The following is a 23,523-nucleotide window of genomic DNA, read 5'->3' as shown; positions in this document are numbered from 1 at the left end:
TTTGAGCTTCATGGGAAGCCGATCATCGTGCCTGATGTATTAAATATTAAAACTTAGAAATGCAGTTGTTTCCTTCTCGGCAGGGATCAATACCTTGTGAAGGAAAGAAGCCATATTCCTCCTGTTGTGACTCTGTAATTAATTCCCTGGTGCCAATCTGCCTTTGCAATTAACAGCAAGCTTGTGGGGATGATCAAAAAGTCCTTCCTACTTACAGCTGGGGAGGGGGAAACAATCACTCCTCAAAATTCTCTCCTGTGAATTGTGATGTTAATTGTTTCCCAGATACACTGTGAATATTTGCCCGACACTCCCAGTATGTATGAGATCTGTGTTTGACATCTGAGCATATTTGATTTCAGGGCTTGACATTTTGCCATTATTTGAACGCTGAGATATAAAGATATCTTTCATGTCTTTGGCTGATATCACACAATGCTATTTAGCACTTCCTAGCTGAAATGCAGTGGCACTTGATATTTGACAATAATGGACAGCGGTCGGCTTTGTATTTCATACCTGCCAAAATCAAACTAACAAGAAATGCCAACAACTTTAGCAGTTAAATTCCATCCTCAAACTACTCTGTCTCGTTAAGAGTAAGGGGCTGCGGCTCAGTGGTAGAGCATCTGCTTGGCATGCAGAAGGTCCCAGGTTCAATCCCTGGCATCTCCAGTTGAAGGGATTAGGCAAGTAGGTGAAGGGAAAGACCTCGGCCTGAGACCCTGGAGAGCCGCTGCCGGTCTGAGTAGACAATACTGACTTTGATGGACCACGGTTCTGATTCGGTGTAAGGCAGCTTCATGTGTTCATGGTTTCACTGTGTGTGTGTGTGTGTGTGTGTGTGTGCGTGTGTGTGTGTGTGTGTGTGTTAAGTGCCGTTAAGTCGCTTCCGACTCATGGCGACCCTATGAATGAAAGTCCTCCAGAATGTCGTATCTTTGACAGCCTTGCTCAGATCTTGCAAACTGAAGGCCGTGGCTTCCTTTATTGAGTCAATCTTCCTCTTTTCCTGCTGCCCTCAAGGGTCTGATTCAGTATAAGGCAGCTTCATGTGTTCATGTGTTCAGGATCTGTGTTAAATACATTACAGCAGAGCCACACAAAGTTACAACACTTGAAAGTTACATTTAAGACAGTAACTTAGCTATTTCTGTGTAGCTAAGACATGATTGAACCCTGACCTGGATGGCCTAGGATCATAGCCCAATCTCATGGGATCTTAGAAGCTAAGCAGGGTCAGTGCATGGAAAGGAGACCACCAAGGAAGTCATTCCTGACCCATGGGGTGACCCCACATGCCGACGTTTACTAGGCAGACTATGATGACGGGGTGGTTTGCCAGTGCCTTCCCCAGTCATCTTCCCTTTACCCCCAGCCAGCTGGGGACTCATTTTACCAACCTCGGAAGGATGGAAGGCTGAGTCAACCTTGAGCCAGCTACCTGAAACCGATTCCCGTTGGGATCAAACTCAGGTCGTGAGCACAGCTTGGAGTGCAGTACTGCAGCTTACTGCTCTGCGCCACGGGGCTCTTGAGCAGGGGACAGACATAGAAACAGAGTTCAGAACAAAATGTTCCACTGCAAACACCATTTTGCAACTGCAGTGCCTTTCAGCCACATGTTTATTTAAAATATTTATACCCCCCCAACAGGCTCTCAAGGCAGCAAATTGAATATTGGCTCAGAAATCAGTTTCTTTCCCTTCCTGCCAAGCATCAGCTCTGTCTTTTTTAATTTTTAAAAATGCCACATGAACATCCAAGCAATTACCCATTCATTCATCTCATTAATTAAAAAACAACTTCAAAAAGTAAAAAAAAATTGCATTAGGGACTGAAAAGCAAAAAGTGGAAGGGATGGTAGTGGGAATCAGTGATGCCACAGCCATCTCCTGTTCCAAAAAGTATACAGCCCACCTTTTATGGTTCTGGGCAGGAATTAGTACTCCTGTACTGAAAGCAGCAGGAGCCCTGTGGCGCAGAGTGGTAAGCTGCAGTACTGTAGTCCAAGCTCTGCTCACGACCTGAGTTTGATCCCAACGGAAGTTGGTTTCAGGTAGCCGGCTCAAGGTTGACTCAGCCTTCCATCCTTCCGAGGTCGGTCAAATGAGTCCCCAGCTTGCTGGGGGTAAAGGGAAGATGACTGGGGAAGGCACTGGTAAACCACCCCATCAACAAAGTCTGCCTAGGAAACATCAGGATGTGACATCACCCCATGGATCAGGAATGACCTGGTGCTTTCACAGGGGACCTTTACCTTTACCTTTTTTTACTGAAAGCAGCGAGCCTTTCCCAATGGACCTCACAGCCATAAAAATGTTACCTGCTGTGGTCCCAAGTCTCTTCAAAACAATTGTCTGTCTTCAGACATACATATATTAAATATTGAAACTCAGGCATCTAATCGATTCTTTGGGATATGGGCATTTATTGGCTATTGAAGGATGAAAGACATTTTCTATTAAAGTGACTAGAAGCCCCCTTGGACCACTAATGAAAACAATGATAAGGGTGGAGACCAGATTAGAGAAAGAGCCATGATCCTTATCTTGGAATATAGAGAGAGACTAAAGCAAGCCCAAAAAAGGCTTAAAATAGCAGGGGTGATAATGCATTTTTCATCTAAACCACTGAAATATTTATTACTTTAAGTGACTTCAATGAGTGAAACAAAGAATCACCGGGGGGAAAGCAGACCACCACCACATCTCATCAAAGAGATACCATTATGTAATTAAAGCAGACAGAAGGAAGATTCACTTTTACATTAGCAAATGTACACGAGTCAAAATGAACAATAATATATTTTTAATGACAAATTTCCACCTTTTGCAGGCACTCTGTTCCTTATCCCATAACTTTCATAATATGGAGCCAATTTTCAACAAATGGGGAAGAAAACTGCCTGCAGAAGAAACCTGAGTTGTTGGTACAGTATGAACAATAAACCAAACAACAATAAACTATGTTAAAGGCTATTTGGTAGCTCTATAATCTTAATATTATTTTATAAAACTGTGGTAAGTAATCTACAAAGAAACAAAAATCTTGAAATTTAGCCTCATGAAGTACTTCCACTGCATCTTTACTTAAGGTAAAGGTAAAGGTCCCCTGTGCAAGCACCCGGTCATTCCTGACCCATGGAGTGACGTCACATCTCGACATTTACTAGGCAGACATTGTTTATGGCGTGGTTTGCCAGTGCCTTCCCCAGTCATCTTCCTTTTACCCCCAGCAAGCTGGGTACTTACCAGCAATCAAAATGACCCCAAGATGGGATGGACTCCCCAGGGTAGATTATAAATTTCCTTCTATTCCCTCTTATGTCTGGAGCAGCACCTTGAATAGGCAGAAGCCACGAAGGACTGAACTTTTACCTTGGGACCATGTGGCAAGGGTCATTAGGAAGAAGACCCCTCTATGAGAACTAAGATAATGCTGAACTTCCAACTACTGCAACTTCAAGTAAGACTAGCCTGACATATTTAAACATTGTCGAAGGCTTTCACGGTCAGAGTTCATTGGTTCTTGTAGGTTATCCGGGCTGTGTAACCGTGGTCTTGGAATTTTCTTTCCTGACGTTTCGCCAGCAACTGTGGCAGGCATCTTCAGAGTAGTAACACTGAAGGACAGTGTCTCTCAGTGTCAAGGGTGTAGGAAGAGTAATATATAGTCAGAAAGGGGTTGGGTTTGAGCTGAGTATTGTCCTGCAAAAGTATTGTCCTGTAAGTATCAAGATAATGTGCTAATGAGGGTATGGTATGTTAATATGGAACCATTGTATCCTGAAGTGATCTGTTAATGTGTATAATCCAAAGCTAATCTGTATGGCTATTGTTGAATGTTGTCTTTGTCTGGAGGTTTTTCAGGGCAGGAAGCCAAGCCTTATTCATTCTTAAACTCTCCTCTTTTCTGTTAAAGTTGTGCTGATGTTTATGAATTTCAATGGCTTCTCTGTGCAATCTGACAAAATAGTTGGTAGAATTGTCCAGTCTTTCAGTGTCTTGGAATAAGACCCTGTGTCCTGTTTGTGTCAGTCCATGTTCAGCCACTGCTGATTTCTCAGGTTGGCCAAGTCTGCAGTATCTTTCATGTTCTTTTATCCTTGTTTGTATGCTGCAGGAGTATATCGTATACCTTGCAGCTGTGGAGAAGTTTACATCGGGACCACAAAACGCAGCATGTTTGATGGACCAATGTTCTGATTCAGTATAAGGCAGCTTCATGTGTTCATAAGTGGGCAGACCTGGATTCAGTGACCTTGGCTCATAATTCCTACTCAGCTTAACTGACCTCATGGGGTTGCTCTGGGGGTAAAATGGGGAGAGAAAAACCTTGTATGCCCACCCCAACTTCTTAAAAGGACTAAAGAAAGACAGATCCACTAATTAAACTTTGTCCTCACCAATTAAAAATGTAGTTTGTACTTTACAATTAAATTGATTCTTGGGTTCCAGCCCTGATAGGAACAGTAAAAGCCCACTTCTACTTACAGGTGAACTCCACCGAGTTCACTGTGGTTTACTCCCACACAAGCGTGCTTACACCTGTACCCATAGTGTTTCTATAGGGCTTTATCTGTGTCTACAGCACTTGACAGGCCTTATCTCAGACACCATTTCTATTTTCAGAGTGGTTACAATCCATTTTAGTGGTATTCCTACACTTTGGGTTTGAAATTACATTTGCCTTGCTTTTCTTCTTCCCCCAAGATATCTGTGAATTTTATTAACATCCCTGAAAGAAACAAGACACAGCCAAGTCCACAAAATAGTTGATGCAAGTTATGTAGGTCTAAGCTGCTTAAGAGACAATCCATACAGCCCAGGTTTGTACGTCAGATGCAGCAGAGAAACGGTTATTCTCACAGATGGCCCACTGGCAATAGGGCTGCCTTATCAGTGTAGGACAGAACCCCTCAGTGGGAACCAAGCTGGAGGGTGATAAGTTTATCACTTGATATTTACGAGTTCCCTTTATTGTGTGAACCAGCAACAATGGGAATATATCAGTTTAAATCCAAATCCGTCATCTTAATTGGATTGGGTATCGGCCATAAATATGTCAACAACATTTTCCCATTTGTCTTTTTTTGTAAAAAAAAAAGAAAGAAAGAAAAAGAATTCTCAGTTGCACTGTAAGATCAATTACATCGGATCTGACAGCTATATCAAATTCATTCTTGCAAGTTCTAAAACAACCCCCCCCCCAAATTTACAGTTATATGTAACTGGCTATGGCTGTGGAGCCATGACAGAGAGGGAGATGCTGTATCTGGATTTGGTCCATAGCTGTGAGTCTTTTTTGAGCTTTTCGTGGATAAAGTCTTGTCAGTCCGCCATGACCTCCCTGCCGACCTTGATACAGTTAATGAACTGTACAGTTCTGTACTTTGTACAGTTCTGGTCACCACACCTAAAAAAGGATATTACAGAGCTTGAGAAGGTGCAGAAAAGAGCAATCAAAATGATTAGGGGACTAGAGCAACTGTCCTATGGGGAGGGGTTAGGACGCTTAGGGCTGTTTAGCTTGGAAAGAAGGCGGCTGAGGGGAGACATGATAGAGGTCTATAACATTATGCATGGTTTGGAGAGAGTGGACAGGGAGGTTTTTCTCCCTCTCCCATAATACTAGAGCACGGGGTCATCTGCTAAAGCTGGAGGGTGAGAGATTCAAAACAGATAAAAGGAAGTATTTTTTCACACAACGCATTAAATTGTGGAACGCATTAAATTGTGGAACTCCCTGCCCCAGGATGTGGTGATGGCTGCCAGCTTAGAGACTTTTAAGAGGGGAGTGGACATGTTCATGGAGGAAAGGGGTATTCATGGCTATTAGTTGAAATGGATGCTGGTCATGCTGCATACCTGTTCTCTCTAGTATCAGAGGAGCATGCCTATTATTTTGGGTGCGGTGGAACACAGGCAGGATGGTGCTGCTGCAGTCGTCTTGTTTGTGGCTTCCTGGGGGCACCTGGTGGGCCGCTGTGTGAACCGACTGCTGGACTTGATGTGCCTTGGTCTGATCCAGCAGAGCCTTTCTTATATTCTTATGTTCTTAACTGGAGGCCCCTTGCCCGTCTTCAGATCCAATATTGGACCATTTCAGTTGGCTCTCCCAGGCCAGTGTTGACAGGATCCTGATGCCTGTGAGGCCCACCACATGCCTCCTGGACCTTTGCCTATCCTGGCTAGTTAAGGCCAGTTGGGATGTAGTGCAGGCTCCCCTGGGAGGGATTATCAACTTGTCCTATAGTATGGGGACCTTCCCAGGGGGTTTGAAGGAGACAGTGGTGCATCCACTCTTGAAGAAACCATCCTTAGATCCAAGGGATCTTGACAACTACCGCCCAGAGTCGAATCTATCGTACCTGGATAAGGTAGTTGGAAGAGCAGTGGTTGAACAGCTTCAGGAATTTGGGGAGGAGACATTGGCCATGGACCCATTGCAATCGGGCTTCCACCCTGATCATGGGATGGAGATGGCTCTGGTTGCCCTCTGAGACAATCTGCAACTACAACTAGATCGAGGTGGGTCGGGGCTGCTGATATTATTAGACTTTTTGGCAGCCTTTGAAGGGGTCGATTATGATCTTTTAGTCTGTCACCTCACCAACATTGGAATCCAGGGCACAGCCCTTCAATGGCTGCCATAAAATGCCAACTGCAGGCTTGTGAAGCCTCTGCACCTCAGCGCTGTGCAGGGAAAGGAGAGAAGGGTTTGAGCATGCAGCCTTCATTAGATTTTGCTATTAAAAACCAGCTTCTTTGCTCCGCTATTAGCATTTGAAGGGAGAAAATATGTGCATTTTTAAAGGTCTAGTCTTTTCTCCATTAAAATGTTAGTAACACAGCAGAGTAGTGGTGGAAAATGACTGTTAAGTCATAGCTGATTTATGGCCAAACCCCTCCCCAAAGGGTCTTGAAGGCAAGAAACATTCAGAGGTGGTTTGCCATTATTACCTGCCTCTGCATAGCAACCCTGGACTTTCTTAGCGGTTTCCCATCCAAGCTGATGTATGAAGTATAAAGTCAACTGAAGCCAAAATGGGTAGTTTGACTTTGTGTTGAATTCTCATGCACACAGTCTCTTGCTGGTCCCATTCTCCTCACATCCCTTTCTTTATCAGCTGGATTCAGGAATGCCCAAAGTAGGAAGTGATGGGAAATTGCAGGGTTTTGTTTCCTCAGACAAGACAGCACCGGAAGATTTATGGTTGCAATATTTCCTTTATTTACAGATATATAAGCAACTCATACTGGAAGCAAACAGGTATTTCTTCAACAGGCAGCAAAGCAGCTGACACTGCATAAGATTCTCTAGCAGCACTGTCTGTAGTTTCTCTGAGTTTGAGTCTCCATTTGTATCTCTATGGAGGCAAGGGGTGAACTTTGCAAAGATACATTGCTAAGAGCACACTAAAGATTCTGAACACAGCCACTTTGCCTATGCATTTCAATGGAGGGGGATGGGGGTGACCCCTTCCAGACCCCATAACTCCGGACACCCGATCAAATCTTCACCAAACGTGGGGGTTCTTGCAAGGAGAGTCCCTTCCTGCTACCCTGAAAATTTGGGACCCCTACCTGCAAAAATTCCCCCCAGGAGCAATGGGAAATATTTTTGCAAAGCTCCTGGCGGGCATTTTTGCAGGTAGAGGTCCCAAATTTTCAGGGTAGCAGGAAGGGACTCTCTTTGCAAGAACCCCCAAGTTTGGTAAAGATTGGGCCAGGGCGTCCGTAGTTATGGTGTCTGGAAGGGGTCGCCCCCATTCCCCTATAGGAATGCATTGGACTGAAGTCTGAAGACTGAAGTCCAATGCATTCCAATGGGGGAATGGGAGCGACCCCTTCCAGACCTCATAACTCAGGACCCCTGACCCAATCTTTACCAAACTTGGGGGTTCTTGCAAGGAGAGTCCCTTCAAGCTACTCTGAAAATGTGGGATCTCTACCTGCAAATTGCCCCCCCCCCCGAGCCATGGAAAGCTGCAAATGGGTTTAAATGGGTTTAAATGGCTGAATTATTCGGCAATCCCGAATTTAAAGCCGAATTCCCACCTATACCGGTATAGGGGAATTTGGCATTCGGGTTTTCCCAAATAAAAAAGGCCATTTAAACCCGAATCCGAATTTTCCTGATTTCCCCCCTCACACACACACACACTGCTATCAAAATTAAATTATGCATGTATGGCTGGAATGCAGTAGAGCTGTAGAATACTGGAATATGATTGCTAAAGTGATCTCTCAAGGCATAAGGATAGAGTTACCATTATCCCCTAATTGTGTGGATTTCCTCCCTAAAGAAGTCCATGAATTTGGGCTTAATGCTGTTAACACTGGCAAGGTTCATACTTGCTCAAAGTTGGAAGAAGAGTATAATCCTGAAGGAGGAGTGGCTGGAGACATTCATCTGTGTAAACTAACCTGTGTAAACAAACCTGTCTATTTTGCAGCTAAATGTCTGGAAAGTTTGAAAAATTCAATGTTTATCTATCCTGAATGAGAAGTGTGTGCTTGTATCACCTCTTCTTCAAATTTTAATAGAACTCTTACAGTGTTATATTGCTATAGCACATGCTTGAAGAATCCCTACCCTCCAAAAGGGTGGTGAATGATCATAACAGTGATGACAACCACAGAAAACTCTCATGCTCAGAAGCTCCAGCACCAAAGGACATGCCTCTGCATTTGCAGCAGTGACAAATGTAATGTGCTTTACACCAGCATGGTGTAGTGGTTAAGAGCAGAGGTTTGGAGCGGTGGACTCTGATCTGCAGAACCAGGTTTGATTCCCCACTCCTCCGCAGGAATGGCGGAGGCTAATCTGGTGAACTGGATTTGTTTCTCCACTCCTACACATGAAGCTAGCTGGATGACCTCAGGCTAGTCACACTCTCTCAGCCCCACCTATCTCACAGGGTGTCTGTTGTGGGAGGGGAAGGAAAGGTGATTGTAAGCTGGTTTGATTTGTTCTTATGTGGTAAAGTCAGCATATAAAAACCAAATCTTCTTCTTCTTCAAATCCTCCCTTGTGGAAGTGGCCAGACAGAAGATTATGGCCACTCATTTCATTGATTTCAATGGAAACACATTTCCAAATGTAACCTCCCATCACCAACTGGGATGCATACGTGGGGATTGCACCCTTCATCCAAGAAAGCCTCCCTCCCAAATCTCAGGCTCATAGCAGAAAAACCTTGTGCTCCATTAAAAAAACAAACCTCCCCACCTTCCCCGTGAATGGCCAGTCTTGCAGATATTAAGTACCTCCATGACAACTGTTATTTCAAATTCAATAAAGATGTCTGAGATCTCAGATCCTGAGTCAGGAAATGACTGTTTACAAATGAAGTGTGGTCTGAGATGACTTTAATACATTTCCTGTATGTTTGTTGTGAATGGGCCAAGCGGCTTTAGATAAGCCATTATCTCTCACCCAACCATAGTCCTTGGGGAGCTAGTGTTTGGTAGAAAGGAGGCATAGAAATGTTTTAAATAAATACATTGAAGTGAAATATTGCAACTGGTTGCCAGCCTTTATGGTGCCACTGGACTTCTGTTTTGTTTTGTTACCGTAAACTAATGCAGCTACCCCACTGGAACTATTAGTAGCGTCAGACTTGGATCTGGGCAACCCGGGTTCAAATCCCCACTCTACCAAGGAAACTTGCTCAGGTCAATCACTCTCCCTCTCTCTCTTGGGTCAGACTAGACCACCTCACAGGTTTGTTGTGAGGATAAAATGGAGGAGAGGAGAATGACTTAAGACACTTCAAGTCACCATTGGGGAGAAAAGTGGACTATAAATGAATCCAATTCTCCCTGATTGCCTTCCCCCACCCCATTCCAACGTCATACAAAACATGCAGGTTCATTTTCGTTCCTGACCTTTTCAAAATAGGGTGAATGTGGTCGCTTCCATGTGTTCTGTATCCTTTAAAAATCCACTGATTTTCACTTTGGGCAGGGCTTGAGCTTACTTTGTGAATGTTTGACCAAGATGTAAATGTGATGGACACAGCTATAAAATACTGAATTATCAGCGTGGTGCAACAGTTAAAAGTGGTGGTTTGGAGCGGTGGACTCTAATCTGGAGAACCAGGTTTGATTCCCCACTCTTCCACATGAGCGGCGGAGGCTAATCTGGTGAACTGGGTTGGTTTCCCCACTCCTACACATGCAGCCTGCTGGGTGACATTGGACTAGTCACAGTTCTCTTAGAGCTCTCTCAGCCCCACCTACCTCACAGGGTGTCTGTTGTGGGGAGAGAAAGGTGATTGTAAGCCAGTTTGATTATTCCTTAAGTGGTAAAGTCAGCATATAAAACCAACTCTTCCTCTTCCTCTTCCAGAGCTCTTGGAAGGATAACTGAGATCATGCACACTAAGCTCTTTGAACACGCAGAGCGTGCTATATGAAATCTAAGATAAGAATAAGATGTTTCTTGCAAGAAAAGATCAAGGGGTATTTTCTTGTTGCCACCTGCTACCAGACAGTTGCCTTGGCAAGATGAAAAGCAGGAAGTAAAACCTAAGACAATTCCCTCTGTGTCTTTTGTGTGTGTGTGTGTGCTGTCAAGTCACAGCCGACTCATGGCAACCCCGTAGAGTTTTTAAGGCAAGAGACATTCAGAGGTGGTTTGCCATTGCCAGCCTCCATGTCACGACTGTGGTATTCCTCATCCAAATACTAACCAAGGATGACCCTGCTTAGCTTCTGAGATCTGATGAGATCAGGCAAGCCTGGGGCTATCCAGGTCAGGGCTCTGTGTCTTAAGCACCTGGTGTTCAGAGGCATGCTGCCTCTGTGGAGGTGCCACCAGATATCATCCCTAATAGCTGCTGATAGAACAATTTGCCATTAATTTGTCTAAAAGTATTAAAAAGCAAGCTAAGCAAACATTGTGGCAGCAAATTCCATAAGTCAATTACACCTTGTGTGAGACCTTGGTTTTTTTGTTTGCAGTCCCGAATCTACTGCCAATCAGCTTAATTGGATAAATTACAATAATATGGGAGAAAGCCTTTCCTCTCACCATTCATTAGTGTGATTGGTGATAAAAGTGATCAGAAAACTGATCAGTGCTGAGAAAGCATTTTATGTATAGGCAGAGACACTCTTACATTCACACATGCTGAATAATGCACTTTCAATCCACTTTCAATGCACTTTGAAGCTGGACTATACCCTGTAAACTGGCAAAATCCACTTGCAAACAAACCTTCAAGTGTACTGAAAGTGGACTGAAAGTGCATTCATTGGCATGCGCAAAAGAGAAGACTGAGAGGGGATATGATAACCATCTTCAAGTATTTGAAGGGCTGTCATATAGAGAAGGGTGCCGAGTTGTTTTCTGTTGCCCCAGGTCAGACCAGAACCAACAGATTGAAATTAAATATAAAGAGTTTCCATCTAGACATTAGGAAGAATTTTCTAACAGTTAGAGCAGTTCCTCAGTGGAACAGGCTTCCTCGGGAGGTGGTCAGTGCTCCTTCCCTGGAGGTTTTTAAGCAGAGGCTAGATGGCCATCTGTCAGCAATGCTGATTCTATGTCCTTAGGCAGATGATGAGAGGGAGGGCATCTTGGCCATCTTCTGGGCATGGAGGAGGGGTCACTGGGTGTGTGTGGAGGAGGTAGTTGTGAGTTTCCTGCATTGTGCACGGGATTGGACTAGATGACCCTGGGGGTCCCTTCCAGCTCTATGATTCTATGAAAGTGCTCAATGCTCTGGTGGGACATTGGCAGTCCATCGGATGCCAGAGGAGAGGTGTGCTTCAAAATCAAATTAAGGACCATTGCTGCTATTATTTATTACGAGAACTGTGCTGGGCAGTGTATAGACGCCGACATGCATGTACCATTGCTCTACAGCCTAAAGAAGGATTGGACAGCTGCTCAGCCAATAAGTCCATTAATGGCTATTAGCTTATATTAGCTACGTGAAACCTCGGAAGCAGCGATGCCGCCGAATCCCACATGCTGGGGAAGACAGACGTTTGCTGTGCTTTGCCCGTGAACCTCACGCCCTTCCTGTGGGCTTCTCAGAGACAACTGTGCGCTTCGATCCAGCAAGGCAACCGTTCTCTTCTGTCCCTTAAGGATATGCAGGGATGTTGGGGAACTGGAGGAATGTTTTTGGAAGCACGCTCTTCTTATACACTTTTTGCCTGCCGCTAGTGAAACCATGAAAAGTTGAGGAAAAATGGAGGGCAGCAGGAAAAGAGGAAGATTGACTCAATAAAGGAAGCCACGGCCTTCAGTTTGCAAGATCTGAGCAAGGCTGTCAAAGATACGACATTCTGGAGGACTTTCATTCATAGGGTCGCCATGAGTCGGAAGCGACTTAACGGCACTTAACACACACACACACACACACACACGCACACACACACACACACACACACACACACAGTGAAACCATGAACACATGAAGCTGCCTTACACCGAATCAGAACCGTGGTCCATCAAAGTCAGTATTGTCTACTCAGACCGGCAGCGGCTCTCCAGGGTCTCAGGCCGAGGTCTTTCCCTTCACCTACTTGCCTAGTCCCTTTAACTGGAGATGCCGGGGATTGAACCTGGGACCTTCTGCATGTCAAGCAGATGCTCTACCACTGAGCCACGGCCCTCCCCAAAACTGGAACCCTGTGCCTGCTTAATTGCTTTAGGCACAAGAATGATTTACACAAGAGAATGAGGGGGTAAAATGGACCGCAACGCTGCAGACTGGTTTTGGAAGAGCTCTCCTCGGCGAAAAGCTCCTCACAAATGGGTAACCTGCACAGCAAGCTGGGGAGGGGTCAAAGTTATCTTCCCTGCTGTGCTAGCTTTCCACTTGCAGGGCGGTGCATTTTTATGCCAAAGAGCGCCCCACTTACAGGATGAAGTCTGTCCTGCTACCCCAGCACTGAACCACCTTGAGCCAACCAGGCCTTACTTCTCTTTGCACATGGTTAGGGTCAGGCAAGTGAGCGCCTGACTGGTCTCTTTGTCCTGGTGTGGCCAGGGTCTGGTGTGCAGTTGAGCAATCTGTGGCAACCAGCTGGAAGGCTACAGATCTGATCCAACCCTGCAGCAGCAGCACTCTTCTGTTCTTACCAAGGTGTGTTTTGCCAGTGGATTAGACTAGATGGCCCCTGAGGTCCCCATCCCACATCTCCACTGCCTTTTCTCGTCTCCGGGAGCAGCAACCGACCAGGTCAGAGGGTCAGACTAGATGCCTCAGGAGTACCCTCACCCCAGCTCTCTGCTCCCTTTTCTCATCTCTGGGAGCAGCAACTGACCAGGTCAGAGGGTCAGACTAGATGCCCCTGGGGCACACCCACCCCATATCTCTGCTGCCTTTTCTCATCTTTGGGAGCAGCAACCAACCAGAGGATCAGACTAGATGCCCCAGGGGAAGCCCCGCCCTGCCCCACCTCTCTGCTTCCTTGTCTCATCTCCGGGAGAAACAGCAGACCAGGTCAGAGGGTCAGACTAGATGCCCCTGGGGTAACCCCGCCCCACCTCTCCGCTTCCTTTTCTCATCTCCGGGAGCAACAGACCAGAACAGAGGGTCAGACTAGATGCCCCTCGGCCACCCCCACCCCACCTCTCCACTCCCTTTTCTGATCTCTGGGAGCAGCAGTTGACCAGGTCAGAGGGTCAGACTACATGGCCCCGAGGTCCCCACCCCACTTCTCCGCTCCTTTCCTCATCTCCGCAAGCAGCAGCCGACCAGGTTAGAGGGTCAGACTAGATAGCCCCTGAGGTCACCACCCCACCTCTCTGCTCTCTTTTCTCATATCTGGGAGCAGCAGCCGACCAGGTCCGAGGGTCAGACTAGATGCCCCAGGGGAAGACCCGCCCTGCCCCACCTCTCTGCTCCCTTGTCTCATCTCCGCGAGCAACAGCTGACCAGGTCCGAGGGTCAGACTAGATGCCCCTGGGGTAACCCCACCCCACCTCTCCGCTCCCTTTCCTCTTCTCCGCGAGCAGCCGCCGACCAGGTCCGAGGGTCAGACTAGATGGCCCCCGAGGTCCCCACCCCACCTCTCCGCTCCCTTGTCTCATCTCCGCGAGCAGCAGCCGGCCAGGTTCCGAGGGTCAGACTAGATGGCCCCCGAGGTACCCACCCCACCTCTCCGCTCCCTTTCCTCATCTCCGCAAGCAGCAGCCGACCAGGTTAGAGGGTAAGACTAGATAGCCCCTGAGGTCCCCACCCCACCTCTCCGCTCTCTTTTCTCATATCTGGGAGCAGCAGCCGACCAGGTCCGAGGGTCAGACTAGATGCTCCAGGGGAAGCCCCGCCCTACCTCTCTGCTTCCTTGTCTCATCTCCGCGAGCAACAGCCGACCAGGTCCGAGGGTCAGACTAGATGCCCCTGGGGCACACTCACCCCATATCTTTGCTGCCTTTTCTCATCTTTCGGAGCAGCAACCAACCAGAGGGTCAGACTAGATGCCCCAGGGGAACCCCGCCCTGCCCCACCTCTCCGCTCCCTTGTCTCATCCCCGCGAGCAACCGCCGACCAGGTCCGAGGGTCAGACCAGATGCCCCTGGGGTAACCCCACCCCACCCCACCGCTCCCTTTCCTCATCTCCGCGAGCAGCCGCCGACCAGGTCCGAGGGTCAGACTAGATAGCCCCTGAGGTCCCCACCCCACCGCTCCCTTTCCTCATCTCCGCGAGCAGCCGCCGACCAGGTCCGAGGGTCAGACTAGATAGCCCCTGAGGTCCCCACCCCACCGCTCCCTTTCCTCATCTCCGCGAGCAGCCGCCGACCAGGTCCGAGGGTCAGACTAGATAGCCCCTGAGGTCCCCACCCCACCGCTCCCTTTCCTCATCTCCGCGAGCAGCCGCCGACCAGGTCCGAGGGTCAGACTAGATAGCCCCTGAGGTCCCCACCCCACCGCTCCCTTTCCTCATCTCCGCGAGCAGCCGCCGACCAGGTCCGAGGGTCAGACTAGATAGCCCCTGAGGTCCCCACCCCACCGCTCCCTTTCCTCATCTCCGCGAGCAGCCGCCGACCAGGTCCGAGGGTCAGCCCGGATGCCCCGGGGTGTGGGGGGGGGGACCCTCCTCCCCGCTCCCTTGGCGCATCCTTCCCACCAGCGGGCGGCGAGGCCGGGCGAGCAGGCACAAGCTCCGGAACGGCGGGCGAGCGAGCGGGCGGGGGGAGTCCGAGAGGCCGAGGAGGAGGTGGAGGGAGGAGGAGGAGGAGGAGGAGGAGGGACGAAGGGGAGGCAGGCGAGAGGGCGGCGTCTGCGGGAGAAGCAACAGGAGCAGCAGCGCCTTCAAGGACACGCGCGGCCCCGCCGGCCGCGAGCAGGGGAGGCGGGCGGGCGAGCGCGGGGGGCGTCCGGGGCATGCGGGGGGCGGAGGGGCGGCCGGCGCTGGCCGCAGCCCGGGAGGCCGCGGGGCTGGGCGGCGGCGGGGGGCCGGAGGATGAGCCGGCCGGCCGGGAGGGCGAGGAGGGCGAGGCGGGCGGCTGCTGCAGCAGCGAGCGGCTGGTGATCAACATCTCCGGGCTGCGCTTCGAGACGCAGCTGCGCACGCTGGCCGCCTTCCCGGACACCCTGCTGGGCGACCCGGGCCGCCGCGTGCGCTACTTCGACCCCCTGCGCAACGAGTACTTCTTCGACCGCAACCGGCCCAGCTTCGACGCCATCCTCTACTACTACCAGTCCGGGGGGCGGCTGCGCCGGCCCGTCCACGTGCCCTTGGACATCTTCCTGGAGGAGCTCCGCTTCTACCAGCTGGGCCAGGAGGCCATCGAGAGCTTCCGCGAGGACGAGGGCTTCATCCAGGAGGAGGAGAGGCCCCTGCCCCGCCCCCTCTTCCAGCGCCAGGTGTGGCTCCTCTTCGAGTACCCCGAGAGCTCCGGCCCGGCCCGGGGCATCGCCATCGTCTCCGTCCTCGTCATCCTCATCTCCATCGTCATCTTCTGCCTGGAGACCCTGCCCGAGTTCCGCCAGGAGAGCAAGGGGCCCTCCGGGAGCTTCCGGGACGGGCCCCCGGCGGGCTTCCGGCAGGACTTCCCGGACGAGGACCCGCTCATCTCGCTGCCGCAGGCCCCGGAGGCGGGGACCCTGCCGCCCGCCTTGCCCCAAGCGAGCGCTAGCCCCTTCTTCACGGACCCCTTCTTCCTCATCGAGACCCTCTGCATCATCTGGTTCTCCTTCGAGCTGCTGGTGCGCTTCTTCGCCTGCCCCAGCAAGCCCGAGTTCTCCAGGAACATCATGAACATCATCGACATCGTGGCCATCATCCCCTACTTCATCACCTTGGGCACGGAGCTGGCCCAGGAGCAGCAGCAGAAGGAGCAGCCCGGCAGCTCCAGCAACGGGGGCCAGCAGCAGGCCATGTCCTTGGCCATCCTCCGGGTCATCCGCCTGGTCAGGGTCTTCCGCATCTTCAAGCTCTCCCGGCATTCCAAGGGGCTGCAGATCCTGGGGAAGACCCTCCAGGCCAGCATGCGGGAACTGGGGCTCCTCATCTTCTTCCTCTTCATCGGGGTGATCCTCTTCTCCAGCGCCGTCTATTTCGCCGAGACCGACGACCCGGATTCCTTGTTCACGAGCATCCCGGATGCTTTTTGGTGGGCGGTCGTGTCCATGACCACGGTGGGCTACGGGGACATGTACCCCATGACCATCGGGGGCAAGATCGTCGGGTCGTTGTGCGCCATCGCGGGCGTGCTCACCATCGCCTTGCCGGTGCCCGTCATCGTGTCCAACTTCAACTACTTCTACCACCGAGAAACGGACCAGGAGGAGCAGGCCCAGTACACTCACGTCACCTGCGGCCAACAACAGTCGCCTTTCTCGGAGCCCAGGAAAGGGGAGAGCAGCCCGTCGCTCAGCAAGTCTGACTTTCTGGAGGCGGAAGACTTGGAATCGATGAAATATTCCAACTTCATTCCAGCAGGCAACCAGGCGTATAAGGAGAACAAATTGCTAACGGAAGTTTGACTGGTTCGTAGGATGCCAAGGTCTCTCGGAGACCTCGACAGCTCCATCTGGTGAGGCCAGCTGGCTCCAGGCTCCTCAGACCACAGTTGAACTCCTCTGTTTTCTCAGCAGAGGAACAACGAAAGCACCAGGTCCGGGTGGCTGAAAATTATTTACGCTCCTCTGAACAAAAAGCCACTTGGATTTAAGACCTGGGTTGGCTCTGCCGAAGATGCTTCTGCAATGGATTATTTGCTCCTCTGCCCCAGGCGTGGGGCAATCACCTGTCATGTGGTCATTGTCTTCTGGAGGTGGGAACCTTTTTTTTTTGCAGCAGCTGCCCGCCGGATAAATTTTTCTTATCTACAAACAAAAGCGGAAAGCCGAGGCGAGGATGCAGTTTGTCTAGGGATCGCCGGTACAGGCTTTAGACACATCTGTCTGAGATCGTACACTGTCTCCTTTGCTGCCTGATCAGTCCTAGCCTCTGTGATGTGCCCGTTGAGTAACGGAAACTGTGCGTCAGGCACCGCGCAGCTTTGTCCTGTAGCCGTAGGGGGATCAGCCAGCTGACAAGATTCCCTTTGATTTGGGACCTGTGCCCTGTGGAGCTGCTCTCTTGCAAACACACAAGGGTGAGAAAGCACCCGCCGGGTGGCCACCAGACAGCCCCAATGTCTGCAGCTGGCCCAGGAGCAAGGCCGGCAATCTTGTGGGCATCTGGGAAAATTAATGTTGCCAGCCTTCCACACCCTACGCGCGCATCTCTCAATCGGCAAGCGTGGGGGAAATCGCATTTTGTCTTGGGCGTTTTTCCCGATTGTAAACTATGTTCCATGCTAACAAATGGGCAACAGGAATACTGGGCTTAAAGGGTGGGTGGGGAGGGAATGACCATTCAGACAACAGGGTCTGGGGTCATGTGAGCTCCTCAAGAGTTTTCTCAGTGGAAGTCCCTTCCCCCCTGCTGCGTGCAAATGAAAGGATGTTTTTGTGATAGGGGAGCTAAGGGGAAAAGGGAATGCAATTGGGGAGAATGGAGGGGGCTGGAATCAGTTGCCCCCACGTCACAGACCCTGTTGCCCCAGGGGGCAAGAGGGCGGATTTCCCAGTTTTCTTGGAGCCACCTGTACTGCCACTTGGGTTGGACTCGTCTTGGCCTGCCCGGTCAGAAGGTGTAGTCAAAGCAAGCGTAGCAATTCCTTATTCTGTGTGTGTGCGCGCGGCTCGCCTTTCTAAGCCAGTTCGGCTTCCAAGAGCACCTCTGTTTTCACGTAGGCATGACTGGTTTTGTATACACGTGCCTTTCTTTGCAGGAAACATGGCTGAGCCCAGATGTTTCTTTTTCATCTGGAAGCTGGAGGCGGAAATGAAATGACACGTGCTTTATGTTCCACACTACAGCAAACGGACTCCGTTCTGTTTGCCAGCTGTGTAGCTCAGAGCAGGGCTAAAGACAGACTTGAGACGTAAAGGGAGCTGACAGTGGGCCTCCCCCTGGCCACTGGATTTGGCAGCTGAAATGACCCCTGTCCTTACCAATGAGCCGGCTGCTGATTCAATCACTTGACCTCCCCTGTATTCTTCAGGTGGGCTGCCTGTCTTTTTTATTTTCCGAAGTGCCGCGTGTAACACAGCATCCATTCATTTACCACCTTGTTCATGAAAAAAAAAACTATTTTGAAAAGTGAAAATCTGCTGCAAGCATTGGCAGGAAGAGCGGTCTCTTGGTGACGGCATGGGCACCAGCCAATGCTTGCCAGCTTCTGATACAAAATTCACAGAACTGGCTTCCTTCCCCACCTTAGAAAGGAATTGTGAGTTTGAGCTGCACTGAATTGCAGCAAGGATATTTCCAAATTGCCCCTGCTGCTTAAAATAGAGGGGAGGGCCTGTGGCTCGGTGGTAGAGCATCTGCTTGGCATGCAGAAGGTCCCAGGTTCAGTCCCCGGCATCTCCAATTAAAGGGACTAGGCTAGTAGGTGATGTGAAAAACCTCAACCTGAGACCCTGGAGAGCCACTGCTGGTCTGAGTAGACAATACTGACTTTGATGGACCAAGGGTCTGATTCAGTATAAGGCAGCTTCAGGTGTTCAGTATCACGTCTGTCTTCACCCTGCGTCAAGTTTAAGAAACCCTACCTCAGCATAGTCCAGAGAAGCGCCGCCGTGGTCCTTAGGAAGGATCTTCTGTCCCAGAACGTGCCAGGGTGCTTCCTTTCATTTTCAGTTCAGTGGAGCTCAGTTAGCAGAGTTGGGAAACAGCTTGGCCGGCATCCTTGGAGAGCTGCTGCTGGTCAGAGTGGGCAATACTGGTTAGGTGATGGCTTCGGTATATAGCAGCTTTTTATGGAACGGTCAAGAAATGATTTTGTATGAAAGAGGACGCACACAAAACCCTCACAGTTTCTGATGGGGAAATTGATGCATTGTTGCGTCACTAAATACACTGCATATTTTAGTTGGATACTTTAAAAGTTTAAGTATGATTGCAGCAAGCCGGTGTTTAGAGGCTTGATCTTACAGATTCACCAGAGATCCAGGATTATCTGTGGTTCACTTTTAATATTTGATGGGGGAAACCTGTGTTTGTTGCTGTGTAATGTATGGGGTGACCTTAATGTGGCTGCTTGAGCAAAAGAGATAGAGCAACACAGTCATTCGTGCATTTTGTTTTGAGTATAACTAATTTAAGAGAGGGAGAGAGATTTTTCAGCCACAGTGCTCATGATAGGCACAAGCATTAGCTTTAAAAGTATATCTTAAGACCACTGAGAAAATGGCTTTTAAATTAGGGTTCTTTTTCCCCCTTTGTTTTTTAATGAATTGGTCACGGATGAACTCTAGCAGCTATTTATCCAGTGGAAATTTACCATGATGTATGTGTAGCTACTGAGTCAGCAAATTTTGTGAGTTCATACAGACAACCATTTTTCTTGTGTTTTACCCCCTGATGCGTGGTAAAATTCCCTTGACTACTTGGCAGAATGAGAACACCAAGATACTGCAAGGTGAAAGGGTTCATCTTGGGATAATGTGGTCATTTCTGGATATCTAGTGGATAGCCCAGACTAGCCTGATCTCATCAGGTCTCAGAAACTAAACTGGGTCGGCCCAAGCAACCATTTGGATGGGAGACCTCCAAGGAATGGCAGGGTCTTGAAGTGGAGGCAGGCAGGCAATGGCAGACCACCTCTTGAAAACCCTATGGGGTCACCGTAAGTCAATGTGACTTGACAGCAAAAAGAAAGTGGGGAGGAAGATTCTCTCCTCCCCCCTCAGACTTCTTGATGCTGGGTGGTAAATTTCCCCTTACCACCAAGCCAGATACTGCAGATGATACGATTCAGTCCATAGAAAGTTGTGCGGCTGTATTCGCCCACTCGGAATACAAAAAGAATAATAATATCCATGTAATGTATTTTATTAGGACCAACCAAATTGACACAAAACATTGTTTAAACTTTCAAGCTCACCAGAACGCTGGATTTTACAAAATTTTAAAGAAATGTAGGAATCTGCTTTCCATGCTTCTGTCTTTTTAGATTTTGTAACATCCAGAGAGCCAGCTTGGTGTAGTGGTTAAGAGTGATGGACTCTAATCTGGAGAACCAGGTTCAATTCCCCACTCCTCCACATGAAGCCTGCTGGGTGACCTTGGGCCAGTCACAGTTTTCTCCGAACTCTCTCAGCCCACACGGAGGCAGGCAATGGCAAAACACCTCTGAGCATCTCTTGCCTTGAAAACCCCACCAGCTGTGACTTGACAAAACACACACACAGCATCCAGCCTGATGAAGAGTTCTGGTGAGCTCAAAAGCTTGCACAATGGTTTGTGTCATTTTAGTTGGTCCTAATTAAAGGTATTGCCCTGACCTGGATGGCCCAGGCTAGCCTGATCTCGTCAGATCTCAGAAGCTAAGCAGGGTCAGCCCTGGTTAGTGTTTGGATGGGAGACCACCAAGGAAGTCCAGGGTTGCTGTGTGGAGGAAGGCACTGGAAAACCACCTCTGTTAGGGCAAAAACGCTTGGTCGCTTTATCCTCCTTTAATCCCTATTTTAGCCAGGATCGAACGCACATTAGGGTTGCCACCTCCAGGTTGGGAAACACCTGGAGATTTTGGGGGTGGAGCCTGAGTAGGGCAGGGCCGAAGATGACAAACCTACCTTCGTGGCTGGTTAGGCTCTTTGACAATCTCTTAATGTGGAATTTTGAGGATAGAATTTCAATATGTTATTATGATTTTAAACTTTTCTATTTGAAGGTTTTTTTTTTGTCTGAACCATTTTCATTTTGTCAGAATGCATAGGAGAGGAGAGATTTTGCAAGCTTTGCCCCCTCGGGGTATTCTAGCCTCCTTCCATGAATGTTCGACTGTTGATTTTTTAAAAGTACGTTTGCTTACAGAGCAGGGCAGCAAGTAATATTCCATCCAGTTGCTCAATAGGAAGGAACACTGTCCCCATATTCCAGTGTCCTGAACCACACGCCACCCACCAGTGAAGCCAGGGTTTCTTCATGCTGAAAGGATACCCAGGTACACAGCTGAAAATTAGGCTGTACATTTAAAAAGAGGACAACCGGAAACCTGACAAAACTCAGCATGGTTAATGCCGACTTCTCCTGTCAAAGCCACAGAATGATGAGGACAACTGAGTGTCAATTGAAAGGGGGAGGAAAGATAGCACCCTAACACCTTATAAGATCTTGGACAGGGTTTAGGACTGGCAGATGAGTACTGTGAAATGTGCCTCTCCCATCTCTGAATTCCCCCTCCCTCTCCATAAGTTTGAATGCCTTTCAGGGCTTCGATTCCTGGTGGAAAATTATTAGGATCCGAAGAAAAAAACTTTCTCCAGTCTTAAATTTAATTGCCTCCTTCTTCAGTGCTTCTTTCTGTGGTGAAGGGATTGGGGCCCCTTGAATTAGGGATCTGGTGGCACCTTAAAGACGAATAACATTTATTCCACCGGAAGGTTTCTTGAATTAGAACTCGCTTCATCGGTTAGTCTAAGGTGCCTTTGGACCCCTGCTTTATTTTGCTGCCGTGGACTAAAACGGCTACCCCTCTGGCATGACCTCCTAGTTTAAAGCAGGGGTGGGGAACCTTTTTCCTGCCAAAGGCCATTTGCGCATTTATAACATTATTTGGGGGCCATAACCAGGTGTAGATCTCCCTACAGTTTCCAAGTCTCCAGCCACCACCTGGAGGTTGGCAACCCCAGGGGAGACCACGCAGAGAAGGCCTGGAGGGCGCCCCCGCTCCCTCATCCTCCCCCCTCCCAGGCGGGAGGGCAGCCAGCGGTAGGCCTGAGCAAATGAGGCGCCAGGAGGCAGCCGATCCACAGGGAAGGAAGGGAGGGAGGAAAGAAAACAGAGAAAGAGGAAAAGGGAGGGAGGGGAAAAGAGAGAGAAAGGGAGAAAGAAATGGAGGGAGGGGGAGAAAGAAAGAAAAGGATGGAGGGAGACAGAAAAAGAGGGAGAGAGGGGGAGAAAGGAGAGTGACAGAAAAAGAAGAAGAAAAGAAAGAAAAGCCTTCCCCCCACACACACACCTGTGCATGCCGGCCCCACACGACCAGGCCCCAACCTCCATGCCTCCCCCCACACACACCCCCGGCCCCGGAGCTCCCGAGGGCCGCTGAAAATGTCCTCAGGGGCCGCATACAGCCCCCGGGCCTGAGGTTCCCCATCCCTGGTTTAAAGCATCTCAAACTGGGAGGTGAAAATACAATCTGTGTAATTAGGGCGAGGGTGGAAATTAGTCTAGCCTCACTCAGCCATTGCTTGTCGGCCCAGCTTCTTTTTTTCTACATTTAATACTATTTCATAAACATTTACGAAACCGAGTAGCTGGGATTTGAACACATTCGATGGTTTGCAGTTAGGCGTTTGTTGTTTTCCCTTTGGTTTGCAATTGCCCCTTTCCAAGATAATCTCAGTGCCCCTGCAATTAAGAATGACTGTGGACCTGTAGTTTGTGTAGGCAATTCCCCCCCACCCCGGTTAAAGAATATTGGCTGCTGCAAATAGGCAGAGCAAAATACGTGTTGCCCTCGCCTTTAGGAAAACACGTCCTAAGACTTCTAAATTCCTAGGAAATGCCGATGGGACTAGGAGTCCCTGAGGTGCTTTCTAAAAAAAACCCCTGCCCGTTCTGCATTTCTCTTTAGCTGCCCTGAAGTTAGAGTACAGCCGGGTGGAACATGTGTGGAAAGAAAATATCTTTTGGGACTGGTTTCCATAACAACCTCCCCGAATGGTTTTCTGTACCTGCTAACTCTGGCTTTCAAGCACAAAACGGCCTGGCTTAATATTCCAGTTTCCAGAAGCAAACATCACTCCTTGGAAGAGATGGCTGAGAATAAAAACGTCGTCTTTCTCATCTTCATTTCAGCCCACTGATAGACTACTGCCCAAATGCATTGCCTTGGAAGGAAACCTTTTGTAGGACTTAGCTCCTCATCAAGGCATTTAGGATTTCAAACTGCGGGTTCCAGCCTCTGGGAGACTTTCCCACGCAAGCTGCCATTGAAATTAGCCCAATCTGCTTTTAACAAGCGACGGTGAAACAGATCTATCGT

General features: G+C 49.2%; 1 protein-coding gene across 1 annotated transcript; it reads left to right on the top strand.

Annotated features, from left to right (window-relative positions):
* The first annotated feature begins 13,662 nt into the window (after positions 1 to 13,662).
* On the top strand, positions 13,663 to 16,960 carry LOC130488675 (potassium voltage-gated channel subfamily A member 6-like). Its single transcript, XM_056862314.1, is given in 3 exon segments — positions 13,663 to 13,729; positions 14,509 to 14,610; positions 15,264 to 16,960. Coding segments are annotated over 3 exon segments (1,866 nt in total).
* The last annotated feature ends 6,563 nt before the right edge of the window (positions 16,961 to 23,523 follow it).

Source organism: Euleptes europaea, chromosome 17 (genome assembly GCF_029931775.1).
Source record: "Euleptes europaea isolate rEulEur1 chromosome 17, rEulEur1.hap1, whole genome shotgun sequence".
Lineage (NCBI taxonomy): Eukaryota > Metazoa > Chordata > Lepidosauria > Squamata > Sphaerodactylidae > Euleptes > Euleptes europaea.
This window is presented reverse-complemented; position numbering and strand designations above follow the sequence as displayed.